Here is a 17,145-nt window from a genome sequence, read left to right as displayed (position 1 = left end):
CTCCAGAGCTAATCAACAGCTCCGGGTCTAACTGGCATCCCACCCTGAACCCGCTCGCAAACACACACACTCGCTGACCTGGCCCTCCTTGGTGTGTCTGGCTGCCGTAGAGATGAATGTCATCTCCTGATGGGATGGGAGAGTCCTGGCCCTCCTCTCTCTCCTCGCTCCCCTCCTCGTGTTCTTCTCTCTCCCTCTGTTCTAAGAGGAGACACACACACACAAAACAGCCTCAGTCTGGATGCACCTTTTCATGTAACTGTTTAACTCACACAGATTTTACCAACTAAAATAATAAGTATATACATATCCAAACAACTCCAAAGCAGTGTTTAGTTTTCTTGTCCTTTTTGTATATTTTTGCATCTTTTTTAAGTTTTCTTTTTATAATGTCTGTTTGATGCTTTTCTCATTTGAAACAACAATGGCTTTATTTTATTTGGGCGGTCAATTTTTTCTATATGTAATTTGGTATCTTAAGTGTATATAACCTTATGAAATATGTGACCCTGGATTATGATACCAGCTCATATTTTGCACAAGGATAGTTTGGGACTTATTATTATTATTCCCTTCATTCATCAGGGGTTGCCAGAGCAGAATGAATTGTCGGTCACACTTTACAATAAGGTTCATTAGTTAATGTTAATTAATGCATTTACTAACATGAACAAACAATGAACAATACATTTACTACTGTATTTGTTCATGCTAGTTAACGAAAATACAGTAGTTCATTGTTAGTTCATGTTAACTCATGGTGCATTAACTAATGTTAACAAGCAGGGACTCGGATGTTAATAATGCTTCATGTTCATTGTTCATGATTAGTTCATGTTCGTAAATGCAATAACTTATGAACCTTATTGTAAAGTGTTACCGAATCGTCAGCGAATGCCCTTCCAAAAGCAATCCAGTACTGGGAAACATCCATACACACTTAATCACACATATACACTATGGCCAAATTAGTTTATTCAATTCACCTGTAGCACATGTCTTTGGACTGTGGAAGAAACCAGAGCTCCTGGAGTAAATCCATGCAAACATGAGGAGAAAATGCACATAGAAATGCCAACTGACGCAGCCAGGAATCTACTAGTGACCTTCTTGCTGTGAGGCAAAAATTGGTAACCAAACTGTGTCATCCAGGAATTATTATTATTATTATTATTATTATTATTATTATAAAAACAAATTATAGATTGCAAACTTAAAATTCAAATGATTTTTGACTAAAAATCATTTTCCATGAAGACATTTTGAATTCCATGAAGACATTTTGTAAATATCTTTCTGTAACCCCATCTAAACCATTTTTAAAATAAAAGGTCCTTTTTAGCAATATGCATTGCTAAGAACTTAACTGGGACAATTTAAAGACTTATTTTAAAGTGAAAAAAAAATTAACACACAGATTCCTGATTTTCAGAGTATCTCCATCAAATACTGCCCTATATCCGACCAAACAATACATCACAGGAAACATTTATTTAGCTTTCGAATGATGTACAGGTCTCAATTTCCAAAAATTGACACTTATGACTAGTTTTGTGGTCCAGGGTGAAATATATGGTTGTAAAATCTACATGAATCAATATTATATCCTGTAATACAGAAAATATAGTGAGCAAATTTCAATGCTAAAATGCTTGCAAAAAAGCAAAAAGAGCTGCAGGTTTTTATTTTTATTTCTTTCTTACTTTTTCTTTCTTTCTTTCTTGCAGTATATAATATAATTATTAATATTGTTCAAATTCAGCCACATGCGCTACAGGTTAATTAAATAAACTAAATAGGCCATAATGTATGTGTGTGAATGCAAGAGTGTATAGATATTTCCCAGTGTTGGGTCGCAGATGGAGAGGCATCCGCTGTATAAAACATATGCTGAATAAGTTAGTGGATTATTCCATGGAGGCAACCCCAGAGTAATAAAGGGACTAAGCCGAAAAGAAAATGAATGAATGAATGTTCAAATTGATCGGATAACAGTGATTTGTTCTGTAGCCAAGCAAAAAAAGAGTGGAGGCTAATAAAATTGACCATAAAACTCGATATTAAAAATGTAAAAACTGCTTTTATTCAAGCCAAATGAAAAGAAAATAATACTTATTTTCCAAAAGAAAAAAATAAGAAAATAAAGAAAATACGATGAAAATGGCCTTACTCTATTAGGCATCACTTGGGAAATATTTGAAAATATTTTGCCATAAATCTCCCACCTGCACTCTACTGTTGTATAAAAATTATGCTTTTAGAGTCAGGATGCAGGATAACAGGTTCCACACTATTATTAGTGTTATATCTTATCACAATGATCAATGAGTATGTGCACACACCTTTTTCCCACATGTACCGTACATTCATACTGGCTACATCTGGGTTTAGGAGATCCCAAGTACGCTCAAGTATACATTTCTCAGATTTAATCTCTGTATTCCAGTCATTGGCCCACAACCATTTTAAAGATTGCCAGATAAATTGCTTACTATTACTTTTTTTTGTAATCCAGGGTAAAATATATGGTTGTAAAATGTAAAATCTACAGGAACTAATATTTCATCCTGTAATACTGAAAATATTGTGAGCAGATCTTTATACTAAAATGCTTCCATAAAAGCAAAAAGAGTTGCAGGTTTCTTTCTTTCTTTCTTTCTTTCTTTCTTTCTTTCTTTCTTTCTTTCTTTCTTTCTTTCTTTCTTTCTTTCTTTCTTTCTTCAAAGTGTTGTGGATTATATAATATAATTACTAACATTGTTCAAATTGATTAGATTCATTGACTTTCATAGATTGCTTTCTAAAAATGTAATAATATAATATGACAATCATATTAATCCTTAATAATAAATACATTTCATCACTGAATTGTTCAGTTATTACAATAACCTATTACCAATAATAGCTCAGCTGCATTTACATAGTTAAACTGCCCTAAATATTCCAATATAATACAATATAATAGTTACATTTACATTTAGTCATTTAGCAGATGCTTTATAATATAATATAATATAATATAATATAATATAATATAATATAATATAATATAATATAATATAATATAATATAATATAATATAATATAATATAATATAATCCACTTCCATTAATTCGTTTATGACCAAATAGTTTAGATCCACTTACATACCTACACTGTCCTCTAACTGACCTATCTCAATTTGTAAAGTAACAAATTACTGACATGCTAATTCCTTAAAGTCGATTAATCTACATCTTTAATATGCTCAGTTGTACATTTAATCCATTCTTTGCCGTCTGAATTGATATCTCAGCCCCGATAAGACTGTTGCTCAATTCCAAAACAACACGGCTTGAATAATCCATCAATTCCCCTCTCGTTTTTTCCTCCTGAATACGAAGTGTTCTCCGGGTTTAATACCCCACAGATGTGACTGTGTAGCCAGAGTGTGGCTGAAGCTGTGATTTATCCACACATGGCAGCTCCTCATTGTTCTCGCCTCTCGGGCTGAATGTGGCATGTGAGTGGCTATCGGTTCCATATCTTTCTCCTCATCTATTCATTTATTCACTAATCCTTCCCTCTATTATTCTCTATGTAAAGCCGAAGAGAAGAGGGGGCTGTTAATCCACGTGTGCTCATTGACTCCACCAGCCTGGACCTGCGGCGAGCGGCGTGAGGATATTCCTCTTCCCGACGTTTGACGCTTTCCCTTTTCTCCCTTCTCGCATTTGCTCTTTCAAGCTCAAAGCACCGTGCTTGATCATATTCATAAGCGTCTGATTCGATGAGAGACTATTCATGAACAAATTAACTCGTTTATTGAAATTATCTCCCATACTTTGTTATAATTATGCATCTATAAACAAGAGCCCCTTGAATTGTATGGAGAGAGATAAACTGTGATTCCTAAAAAGGCATAATGAGGAAATATTTGAGAAATCTGAACATGCCAGAAGCTTTACTTGTACTAAATAATTTCATTTTAGAGGCACGAGAGAGACATGTTTTTTTTGGCTCGGATTTTGCCGCATTGGACTCCAATGCAGCAGAATCAGAGACAGAAAACTTGTCTCTCTGATGCTGATGAGAAATCCAGAAATATAATGATTTTTTTTCAGTCAGAAATGAGGGCATGCTTTAAATATTGTAGGAAGGAGTTTCCCGCTGCCTGGTTCCGACCTTTCCATCAATTGGTGGAGCTTTAGTCCTTTGTGGACTGTTGCCTTTGGCTTGCTTAGTTGAGGTCAGTGGAGCTGCTGTACAGTGAATCACCTCCTCCAACAAGTGTGTCCATTTTCATTAAAGTAGATTTTTCCATCATATATGTCATCAACAATATTTTGTTCATGTGATGGAAAATTCTAAATAAAAATAAGTAGAGAGGTTTTGAAGCCAATAAGACTTTATTGTTTATGCAACAATGTCGAGTTATGTCTGCAGTTACCTTCATTGACAATTCTAATTAATAAAACAGAGTATGCAGGAATCAGAAAAGCGAAATTCAATTCCTTTTAAGAATTCCTTTAAAGATTCTTTTTAAGAATCTTTCCATAAATTTTAAGACCTTATAACCACTTTTCAACCGGAAACACTGGCAAATTATTACTTACAGTATATTTACTAAATAATAATGTAGGACATTAATCCAAAACTGAAACATTTTATATACAGGTATAATATAATAATTCAGCAGGTTGGCACCTATGGAACTGCAGAAATAATGGTGTTGCTTTGGAACAAAGCAGAATGATGTCAAATCTAGTAAGATTTCTTTGCTTTGAAAAACAACACAGCATCCTGATATTGTCAGATTTAATTCAGGCAAACTTTAACATACAACAATATGTTGCATAATCAAAAATGGTATAAAATTTAATACCTTGCAAAATAGCATTTAAGACTTTAATACTTTTTAAGGTCCCTACATTTCTCTGCATAGATTTATCAACTTTTAATACTTTTTAAGACCCCGCAGACACCCTGTAAAAACTGAAAACAATGTATTGAAATGCCACATTGTTTGGCTTTGAAATGTGGTGGGTCACAGTGGCTCAGTGGTTAGCACTATGACCTTACAGCAATAAGGTCAATGGTTTGAGTCCTGGCTTGCCTAGGAGGGATTTCTGCATCGTGTTTGCATGTTCTCCCGATGTTTGCATGGGTTTCCTCTAATGCTTCGGTTTCTCCCACAGTTCAAAGACATCTGGTATTGCTACATTGGATAAACTAAGACAGTGTTTACTGATGTAAAAGTCTCCTTGATTTTGCATACCTTTTCTGCATCAGTTCTGGAGAAAAAAGTTTCAGTTGTTTAAGTTTAAGTGAAGTTATATCAAATAATAGCATCTCAGTTTGAAGCGTGATCCTATTTTTTTTCTTAAAATAATGCATTACATCCTATTGTTAGCACATTCGTTTTTAAACTGACATAAGCCCAATAAACATTTTCTTAAGTGATTCTCAAACAAAAACAATAATAATCCCTTTAGTACAGAATATTATAGAATTTCTTTTTAATGGTCGCCTGTTACAATAAGGTTTCATTTTGTGATGTTAGTTAATGTATTTAATAACATAAACTAATAATGAACAACACTTGTATGGCATTTATTAAATCACAATTTAACATTTGCTAACGAATTATTAATTTAATCTAAAAATCTGCATGTTAACATCAGCTAATGCACTGTGAGTTAACAAGAACTAACAATCAACTTTATTCATTCACTTTTCTTAAATTTTGTATCTTATTTGTTAGGGTTCGCCACAGCGGAATGAACCACCAACTTATCCAGCATATGTTTGACGCAGCAAATGCCCTTCCTGCCTCAACCCAGTACTGGGAAACACCCACACTCTTGCATTCACACAAACACTCATACACTACGGCAAATTTAGTTTATCCACTTCACATATAGAGCATGTCTTTGGACTGTGGGGGAAACTAGAGCACCCAGAGGAAACCCATGCCAACTGGCTAAGCCGGGACTAGCAACCTTCTTGCTGTGAGGTGACAGTGCTAACCATTGAGCCACTTTGCCACCTCAACAATGAACATCATTTTCATTAACTAATGTTAACAAAGATTAATAAATTCTGTACTAAATGTATTGTTTATTGTTTGGTCATATTAGTAAATACCTTAACAGAGCTTTATTGTAAAATATTATCGAATTAATTCTATTTAACTTAGCAAACAAACATCTGCTTGAACAAATAAAAAACGCTCAGTAATTATTAGGAATGCACAGATATGGATTTTTTGGCCGATACCGATAACCAATAACTCGTCAGACTTGGAGGCTGATAGCCGTTAAATATAGGCAGATAATTATAAATATTTCAAAAGGTTATATTTTTATGCAGCAAACTTAATAAAAGACTGAACTGCTCTGATGAACTGAATAGTCTTTACTCAAAGCAAAAATGCTATAATTTCAAAATTGCAAGGTGATTATATAGATCTATATTCACGATTTTACGAACTAAGCATGCAAAAAAATAATTATTTTCTTTTCTTTATAGCATGCAACTTGACTGTTGCATAACAATAATAGGTTAAATAACAAAATGGCATTTAATAAACAAGCAGGTTAAATATATTTTAAACAAAATGAAAATGAAAGAGCTAAAGACTTAAACCAGCCCAAATGTTCTTGAATAAAATGTGTTACAGTAATGTACACATGTAGAAATGTCATGTCTGAAAAAGTCTTTTTAGAGGTGTTTTGGCTGTTCAGACCCAACCTACAAGCGAACAGCTAAACAAAGATTGTATTACTTTAGAAATGCGACATAAATTCATCCTATTTGGAATTTTAGATTCTTTTGAACACCTGTAGCTGCTGCTTGTCAATCAGACAACGCTTCTGTGTTCGATCTTGTTGTCAATTGCGGGAAAAAAAGATTGATGAAAATTTATGATAAACCACTGTGAGTTTCACTCAACTGCAGGCACCCTCGGAGTCAAATTTTGGTACAAAACCTGCACTGAGCATGACTTTATGTATGACAAGCACAGAGCATAATAAAAAGACGAGTTGACGAGTTAAGAGCGAGTTGAAGGCGAGCTGAGAGCCCCTATGACTGGATTCACCTTTCACCTCTCCCATGTGCTGCAGTGTGTGTGTGTGTGTGTGTGTGTGTGTTTGTGTGTGTGTGTGTGTGTGTGTGTGCGGTGACAGCTCTCATGCGCGCTCGTTATAATCAATATGAATATTCCGATCAAACTGAATACAATCTTACATCAACAACATATGGCAAGCAACATGTTGATAATAAAACATAATCATATTAAATTACAAACAACCGTTATGTTTACACATGTTGTAAAATGTGCGGGTCCTTTAAGGGGTGGGGTTGCAGTGTGTGTGAAGCAGAGAAGGAGAGACAGAAAAGAGGAGCGTTTTTTTGCAACGAAACTATTTTCAGTGATGTTTTCTCTTTGTTGACGGACTTTGTTGTACCACACGGATAGTAATAAATAATTTGGACCAAGTTACATGTGTCCTTGTTCATTCACCGGCTGCAATGAAAAGAGAAGGGAGTTAACCCCGAAACTAATATTATTCGGCCCTGGAGTAATAAGTGAATCTCCCCTGCTATCTCTAACACAACAAAGAGACGGAGCAGGAAAGGTTTACACATGCAATATTTTTGACTGAGGCGATTTAAAGCAAAATAAACACTGACAATCAATTAAACATATCTACAATGATAAGGAACATGGTTACTTACTGAGTTATTAATGCACAGCAATACCACGTGAAGAAAGGACGTACTTTGAAGGAATAAACAATGTGAGGAGAGATCCATTATAGTGCACTGGAAGAGTTCCGCCCACGCGTGTGCGAAGCACACAGGTCTGTACAATTACATCATTTATTATCGGCTTAAAGATATTGGCCAAATTTAGACATTGGATCGATAACGATAATCTTAAAATTAGAAATTCATCGGCCAATAACGATATGGCCGCCAATATATCGTGCATCCCTAGTAATTATATATAAAACATGTTTTATTTAATCATAGCAGTTTAATCAGCATCTATATTGTTCAAACCTCAAAATCGTTCACATGTTTTTCAGTAATCACATAAAAAAATGACAGATGTACAGTATACTTTATGTATTATTATTTAATTATACAGTACCCACTAAAATCTTCTGAAATTTAGTTGATTAAAACTAAAACAATTGAACTAAAAATATATATAGGAGACTAAAGCCTCATTCACACTATGAGTGACTCGCAGCGGCAAAGCAACAAACGACCGTTCATTTCAACGGGGAGTGAGCGACAGCGACCATTGGTGACCAGGTGGGCATGTCGAGCAATGGGACAAAGTTGAGAATCCTTCAACTTTATGCAAATGAGGAGCGACTTTCTTGAGCGACAGCCAATAGGAACACCAGTAGAGCTCACGTGATCTTTTCTCAGCTCGCTCAGAGGCTGGTTGTATTCTCTGTGCTGTAGACCTTGCCACTTTGAGCGACAGGCAGCTACAAGGTTGCTGCTAGTGTGAATGAGGAATAAGGCTAAAACTAAATCAAAACGTGTTGTCAGGATTAACACTGTTCAATGACATGCACACTGAAATGAATCATTACTGAATTAACTAAAACAAAACATTTTGTAAAGCCAATCGTGCCTAATGAACTGAACTTGTTTCACATTGATAAAACTTCATAGCTGATTTTCAATTATTGCCCATTTTCTTTTTACAGCAGCTTTGCGCCTATTTGCATTCTATTTTAAAAACAAAAGTGGCTAGACTTGACTTCCTCTCAGCCTTGAGCTCAAAAAACAAATTACTCCAAACATTGACTCACCCATCTCCTGATAGAAGTATCCATTCTTTGCCATCCCCGAGGAGGGAGCCTCTGCAAGACAAATTAACAAAAGACTTCCATAACTACGAGTGTTTGATATATATGAAGTCTTTCTGATCACAGTAGGAGAATAAAGCAGATCAAACAGGTTTGATTCTTCAGTAGTGGCACAGAAGTAAAGGTTATCTTTCCAGGAATTTTTATAGATTAAGCTGTTCAGCATGTTCTGGTGCAATCTTAGACTTCTGTGTTTCTTTCCTCTGCATTCATTTAATAAATGTCAACACCGACAGATGTAATCTATTGAACTGTTACCAATGTCAGAAAATGTTTGAAAAGACTAAGTTTTCATTTTCTGTTTTTTTTTTTTTTTTTTTTTTTTGATACAACCATTAAGGACATTTTGTTTTAGCAATGCATATTACTAAAAATATTTAAAAATATTTTGATGGAGTTACAGAGAATTTACAAAATGTCTTCATGGAAAATGATATTTATTTAATATTCAAAAGATTTTTGGCCACTAGCAATCTACATTTTGGACTTTTTTCGATGAGGTGTAAAAATAATAATAAAATAAAAATAAATAAATAATAATAATAACAATAATAATAATAATAATAATGAAACAAATTTTAAAACCTCACTTAACTGCCTTATGTGACATATTACAATTATATTTGAGGTTAAGAATTGACTTTTCAATATTAAGGCTTGTTCCGGCTGATTTTGAAAAAGGCTTTGGGCTGGTTGGTGTTGATATAATTGAAGAAATTTTATTAATAATTAATTAATTAAAAACTTAAAAAATATTATTTTTATACAGACATTGCCACTTTGTCGCTACAACAAACTCAATGCATTTTTGTTTCAACATCCCGTTATTTCAAAAATATCAACCTCTACTAAATGGTTGATATGTCGGTTAAAAAGTGCACAAATTATTACATTTACTATGGAAATCTGAAAAATAAAGTGTAAGACCAATTTATTTTTAAAAATATTTAAAATAAAAAAGGAAAGTATTCTTTAATTTCTGAAGTATCCCATAAAATATTTCAGATTCTCATTTAACATGCTTTCACTTTTCTTTTCTTTTTTCTTTTTACAATAAAACCAAAATCATAAGTAGTAGTGCAACAGGATTATGTTTGTTTTAATTTTTGTAAACCAACAATGCTGTGTGTAAGCCATTATTTAAAACAGTTATTCTTTAAACGACTTTAACAATTATTATGTAAAACACTCAAAATATGGTCAATTATTTGGTAGAGTGGGCAATTAAATTGTTAAAATGTATAAGCATTAAATTAAACAGTTATTTAATTTATTTAATAATCTATTTTATTATCTATTATTAAATTCAGTACATCTGTCAAAGGTGCAAAGGGGTTTTTCAAGCATCAATATCAAAATTATATGTCAGTTTTTTACATAAGTTAATATAACAAGAAAATGAATTTGATTCAGCTAAAACATTTTAGGCAACATCTTTTACTGTGTATGTTGAATTACTAATTAGCTGACTCTAACTAATACTAGGCCTCTCACAATATTCAATATATCGACTTATCACACAATACATGGACATTTAGTCTATTAACAAGTGTTAAAATTATAAACACTATAGTATTAATTATAAATTACTATAGTATCATTTCAGGTGTCTGACAACTGAAAATAGATCTGGTAGCAGATATTGCAGCCTCTGTTACATTTTACATTGCACTTTTTTGTTAACATTTATTATTATTTATTTGTTTAGGATATACCTTTTTACAATCTGCTTCCACTGTTTTTATAACATGTTATAATGACTATAATTAAATTAAATATTCTAAACAATAAAATATTATGTGTTTTTTGGAAGAGCTTACTTACATTGTGACAAGATTATAATGTCATTCTGGGATTAAATGGTCCTAAAATCGCAATAATATAATTTATTGCAATATATTTTGGTACAATATATCATTCAACAAAAAATAGATATCATGACAGGCCTAGCTAATACTAATTAAATGTCATTTTTAAATCTTTACCCTCTTTCACTATCCCTCAAATCACTTGTTTTTTTTTTTTTTTTTCTTTAAAGAAGGTTTCAATGCAAGTTTTTTGTGCTTCACATTTACATACAGTTGAAATTAGAATTATTAAACCCCCTTTGATTTTTTTTTTCTTTTTTCAATATTTCCCAAATGATTTTTAACAGAGCATCGACAGTTTCACAGTATGTCTGATAATATTTTTTCTTCTGGAGAAAGTTGTATTTGTTTTATTTTGGCTAAAATAAAAGCAGTTTTCAATTAAAAAAAACAAATACTTTAAGGTAAAAATTATTAGCCCCTTTAAGCTATTTTTTTCTATACTCTACAGAACAAACCACCGTTATACAATAACTTGTCTAATTACCCTAACCTGCTTACATAATTAACCTAGTTAAATGTTACTTTAAGCTGTATACAAGTGTCTTGAAAAATATTATGTACCATGGCAAGATAAAATAAATGAGTTATTAGAAATGAGTTATCAAAACTATTATGTTTAGAAATGTGTCGAAAAAACCTCCTCTCCGTGACATATAAATTAATAAAAAAATTATAATAATTGGGGGATTGGGGATGGGGGGATCGGGGGTTTGGCCAACAATAAAGTATACCCCTGTCAGCTGCATTTGATAAGCTTTCTACGTATTTAAAATTACTTTGTGTAATGTAACTTAAATAATATACTTAAGTAACTTAAATAAGGTGTTTCATATTTGACCCACTAATACTGAAATGTACAATAAAAGCTGGCAGACAAAGTTTTAGATTTTACACTTTATATTTCAAGAAGCAGTGTAAATATACAGAAACAAATTATAATTGAATTTACTAAAACATTTTTAAGGTAACTGGTTGCAAACAATTTATATGGGCTGAATTTAAACAAACAAATTTAATTTTGTAATGTTCAGCTTGATCAGTTTGTTTAAATTCAGCCCATATAAATTGTTAGCAACCACTTACCTTAAAAATGAAGTAAATCCAATACATCTTTTTTAATGTAGCTCAATAATGTGTACACTAGTTATGCCTATTAGATTGTCACCAAACAGCCACATACAACAACAATAACACCATTACACACAAGCTCACACTTTCAGGCATAAACACACACACATTCCCACACCTGTGGCCTACATTCATTTGGTGCCGTTTAAGGGGATATTTATGAGGTGAAGTCAGCCGTGACTGAGGTTTCTCTTTCCCCACATTCTGACTCCCTTAATTGTCAGGTACCTCTATTTCCAGCACAACACTATGTCTGAGACGGTATGCATGTACTGCTGGCGTAAGAATACCAGAGCACTCATATTTTTGGAGAGAAAAATACACACAAAAACACAAAACAACAACAGGTTGCCCATATCTAGTCCTGTCATATATAGAGAACCAGACTACATCAGGAACACTGACAGAGAGTTTGTCTTATACTCCTCTTCAGTGACAGCTCAAAAACACAGGCTGTTGTGCCGCTATGTTCCGCAGGACGTGAAAAAAAAAAAGCAGAACGTGTCAGCGCAGGAAACAGACTGTCTGAATATAAGACCGATATGAGACTCCAAACAGCTGACCAACATGAGACTGGCCACTACATGCTTTACAACCCTCGGCGCATTCCTTAAATTAGCACTTATTTAAAATCAATAAATGCTTTGGCTAAAGACTGGAGCGTTGTATACGACAGCGATGTCGGAGCTCCGATCCTGATGCTCGATCATTCTCTTGGATGATTTCTTGAGGGTTATTCTGACAGCTGTGCTTTCAGTAATTTGATGCCAGTGGAAACAAGGTTGTGAGTGATAGAAGTGCAGTCTGTTCAATATGTCGCACTGTCTCAAGGCGGTGTGATCTCATTAGTATTGTGACAGCCCACTCGAACACACACGCACACATATAAATCAGTAAATTGGCAAAATGTGTCAATTTTACAATGCGACATGACACAAACCTGCATTTAAAGTGCCTAGATTTGTAGTCCCTTCTGTAATTACATTTAGTCATTGTCTTTATTGCCAATGTGTTGACATTAGGCCATACACAAGCATTTTAATAGATGTCTTCACACCAACAGGTTTTTACTTTAAATGCCAAAAGCTGAAGAAATTAAAGTATTACTAAACATTTTAATTTCTGTTATTTGGATTTTTTGTTTCTTAGCAAATTTTTATTAAATCCAAAAGCAAAAAGAAAGAAAAATAATAATAAAAAATTGTTTGTTGCTTGTTTAAGCTTCTTATTTAAAATAAGTAATAACCTTTTTTGGGACAACTTAATTGTTTTACGTTCATTCCACTTAACCCTTATTTACTTTACTATTGGGGATGTTGTCATCCAGTCTGGGGTAATTTTGTGTCTTAATTTGTACAATTACTGTGTTTCAGCTAGCAGAATGATTTTTAATGACAAATCTTATTTTGACACATATTTTTGAGAAAATGCTTTGAATAATAAAAAAAAAAAACTGAACAATACACTCTGTTCAAATTTACTAACCTTTTGTTTTGTTCGGGATGAAAACATCCACAAAATTAAACTGCTGTAAAAATGCATCAGATAAATATTGATTTTTAAATAATTAATTAATTAATTTATTTTATTATTTTTTTTTTTTTGCATAAGTTTGTTAATCATCCTCAGTCCTGATCAAAACCACTAAACTGTTTAGAAAAGTACAGGATTTTAACTATTTAATTGCCAAACTTCTAAATGACTTCACTGATTTGGTGAAAACACACACACAAATTGACGTATTTTCAATATAAAAGTAATAGTGAACTGGACTTTTTTAAACCTTTTATCAAAATCTTGGACATGTGAAACAATGCCTTAGATACATTGTTTTTGATTAATTACATTTTTTTTCTTTCTCCTTAATTTATTGTTGGTGGCTTTTTTGCCCCATTGACTTCCATTATAACCACTTTTGCAAATCCATGACACCATATAATCTTGCATTTATTATTGTTGTTGATTTTCCCTGTTGGGAAGAGGTAAAACTTGTAATTTTTACTGTTGATCATCAGTTGGCACCATTAACCCTTTAGATAGACCTCTGTACCTCTGTACATGCAGTAGCAAATTAAGTGAAGTTTATTTATAAACTAATTTCGAGAGAATCATGTGCTTACGATTGCTTGCAGCCGGTCCGGCATTATTCAATTTATGATTCACCAATCAGACGATTCCAAAGCCACTATAAATTACCTAAGTTCCATATAACAGCCATTTTCGTTTTGAAGAATCCCCCCTTCCACCCATACTCCTCCTCCTATCCTAGATGGGTGGCACAGTGGCCCAGTGGTTAGCACTGTTGCCGCACTGCAAGAACATCACTGGTTCTAGTCCTTACCAAGACAAGCAATGATTCTGTGAGGAATTTACACGTTCTCCCTGTGCTCACATGGGTTTGCCCAGGGTTCCCTGGTTTCCTCCCACCGTCCAAAAACATGCAACTTAAGTAAATTGACTAATCCAAATTGGCACCAAAGACATGCTCCTAGTAAGTAGTTATCTCTTAAGAGCAATCACTATCTGTTTATTAGCCACTACAGCAGGGGAGTTTCGAGATCTACCTGAGCTCAAATTCCCCACTTGCCTTGCAAACAGGAGGAAGCCCCATGTTCGTGTATCTTATGAGTTCAGGGCTCTCTCCTGGGAAAACTTGCCAAACATGCTTTATAATCAATCATCAGCTAAGTGTGAACTTTTGAAAGTGTGTATGTGTGTGTATGAGTGTGAGAGTGACCTTTACTTAATGTGTTTGAGAAAATCTAAATATGCATCTAAGCTCTCAGAACTATTTGGAGTAAAAAAAAAAACAAAGACTGTGTATTTATGCACCATCAAATGTGATTATAATAAAAGTCAATGGGGCAAAAACAGCGACCAACGGAAAAATAGGGAGAAAAAATTAAAATCTAACAATGCATTAAAGCCAACGTTGTAACTAATCTTTCACATGTCCAAGACTATAATAAAAGAAAAAAACAGTCCACAATTACTTTTTTTGCTGCAAAAAAAACGTTGATTAATAAATTTAAGCCAAAAAATATATATATATTATCTGATGGATTTTTACAGCAGTTTAATTCAGTTGATGAATTTATCCATAACATAACAAAATGGTAGTAAATTTGAACAGTGCATAAGGTTTAATTTTGTAAAAGCGTTAACTTAATCAATTTGTGTTGGGACAACATGAAAAAATTGTGTGGAACACAGCATTTTGTTTTTTACAGTGTATGAATTTTTCCGAGTCTGATTGCAAAAGCAAAACTCTAATTAATTCAGTGGACAACTGATTTTAGTTTTAATACCTTGACTGCAGACAAGGAGGAACTGCAAGGAAACATGAAGAACATGAAGTACTCATTTGTTTCATGGTTGGAAAAACTCATCCACTGACAACATCTTGTCTTTTCCCTAGCATAAACTCTTCTGAAGGGCACGTTTGCAGTCAAAAAGACTCAGTGGCCATCTAAAATCAATCAAACAGCAGAAATAATCCATAATTTATTGGTTGATTTATATTCTTATCTAGCTGAAATAATAACGTATAATAAGCACTTAGCAGCTGATCCCAATATTGCTGCTGATACATTTTGTGGTACTAAAGCTATATGTGTACCGTGTTCAGCGTTACGTATTTTGTATGCTGAGCTGATTAGTTAATTTTTTTAAGACGTGAAGCACGTTGCGCCATCGCTGCTCTCATGAAATTTGGTGTCTTTTCAGAATTCTGTATTTGAATTAAAATTTGTTAAAGATTATTTATGATGCTTTATTATAAATAAGAACAAAGCATCAACAAGAATCATAAAATATAGCCTGATTATTTTATTGTGAAAAGCTTACACTTATGGAAAATAAAACCCTTAAGCATACCTTTGTAAAAAATATATCAGCATTATCCAAAAATAGTTTGAAAGCATCTGTAAAAATCTAAGATTCTGCATATTATTTAAGTGCTTTTCATTTTTGAAATATTAGGTATTTAAAGAACTATATCATGAGATATATGGTTATCGTGAAATAAAATGACTCATAGGGTCCTATCATACACCTGGCGCAAATGTTTTTGCTAGTTTTAGTTTCAGTTTCAATAACAAATGCATTTGCACTCATATATGTGACCATAGGCGTTCTGGTCTAAAACAGAGGTGTATTAAGGCGCATTGCTGGCGCGTTGCTATATTGAGGAACTAAAATAGACTGCACAATAGACCAGCTAAGAGTGATCTTTGCGTTTAACAAACAAAATTAGTTATGTAGTCTAATGGTTGTCTTTACTGGAGAGCGTGCAACACTGTTTCCTTATTCACGAAAGAGTGAAAGTAAAGGCCAAATGGAGAAGGCTCATTATCCTCTTGTTGCAGAAGCTGTTTAACTGTTTTAAAGCGTTCAGTTTTTACACTTATAAAGTGTGCCATGTACATAGCAAATGTGCCATGGAACGATGCAATTGACTCTTAAAGGGAATGGAAGATGAAACTCTGATTGGTTTATTCTCAAAACACACCTATAACTCATTAAGAGAATAAGCTCAACCCTGAAAGACCATGCGCCGCGGCGCAGAGCGTATTTTTCCGTCTTTAAAATAGCAAAAGTGAATTCAGACACGCCCTTAATGCTGTTGCGCCCTGCACTTCAGACTTTGCGCCTAGACCAGGGGTGTCCAAACTTGGTCCTGGAGGGCCGGTGTCCTGCCGGTTTTAGCTCCAACTTGCCTCAACACACCTGCAAGGATATTTCTAGAAAGCCTAGTAAGAGCTTGATAAGCTAGCCCAGGTGTGACTGATTGGGGTTGGAACTAAACTTTGTAGGACACCGGCCCACCAGGACTGAGTTTGGCCAGGACATGCCTAGCCTAGACCATTAAAACATTATCCTCAGTCCTTTGGAATAAAAAAAGGTGAAAAGTATGGATTTTATGCGTGTTTTAAGGTGCAGTATTAATTGTCCATTTATCACATGTCTAATTAATTGGAAATGGCTCTATTCTTGTCTTGTCACATTCAATTACAAATTCCATCACATAAATGATAGATGTCATCTTCAGATAAAAAGCACAAATTAACTTTGGTCTGCAAATATCTCCAAAATTCAACTGGTGTGAATGTTCAGCTTCTGCGAGACTGCCTTTTCATTTAACTGTTTCTGTCAAACACTGACCAGTTTAAGAATGAAAACAGTAGTTTGACTAAGGGAGTGATTTCCCTGAATTATCATTTTGTGCGTGTCTAAGGAACATGACTCATGCCTGAAATTGCTAATGATTA

The 17,145-nt window shown here is 33.7% G+C and overlaps 1 protein-coding gene and 2 long non-coding RNA genes across 30 annotated transcripts in view; 2 read left to right on the top strand and 1 right to left on the bottom strand.

Annotated features, from left to right (window-relative positions):
- LOC147834145 (uncharacterized) overlaps nucleotides 1-17,145 on the top strand; it is a 762,525-nt gene that overhangs the window by 60,157 nt on the left and 685,223 nt on the right. The window lies entirely within an intron of this gene.
- The window catches only part of LOC137487374 (uncharacterized), a 105,699-nt gene that overhangs the window by 26,673 nt on the left and 61,881 nt on the right, over nucleotides 1-17,145 (top strand). The gene's annotated exons all lie outside the window — the stretch shown is intronic.
- slc4a11 (solute carrier family 4 member 11) overlaps nucleotides 1-17,145 on the bottom strand; it is a 176,470-nt gene that overhangs the window by 121,493 nt on the left and 37,832 nt on the right. For all 28 annotated transcript variants that reach the window (XR_015505182.1, XR_015505183.1, XR_015505186.1 and 25 more), the window contains 2 exons: nucleotides 8,820-8,870; nucleotides 79-201 (listed from right to left, as the gene is read on the bottom strand). Coding sequence is in view for 16 of the 28 variants with exons in the window: in XM_087278027.1 (XP_087134153.1) it covers nucleotides 79-201; nucleotides 8,820-8,870 (174 nt within the window). In the remaining 12 variants the exon portion in view is untranslated. The remainder of the gene's footprint in view (nucleotides 1-78; nucleotides 202-8,819; nucleotides 8,871-17,145) is intronic.

Source organism: Danio rerio, chromosome 13 (assembly GCF_052040795.2).
Source record: "Danio rerio strain M-AB ecotype USA chromosome 13, GRCz13ab, whole genome shotgun sequence".
Classification (NCBI taxonomy): domain Eukaryota; kingdom Metazoa; phylum Chordata; class Actinopteri; order Cypriniformes; family Danionidae; genus Danio; species Danio rerio.
This window is presented reverse-complemented; position numbering and strand designations above follow the sequence as displayed.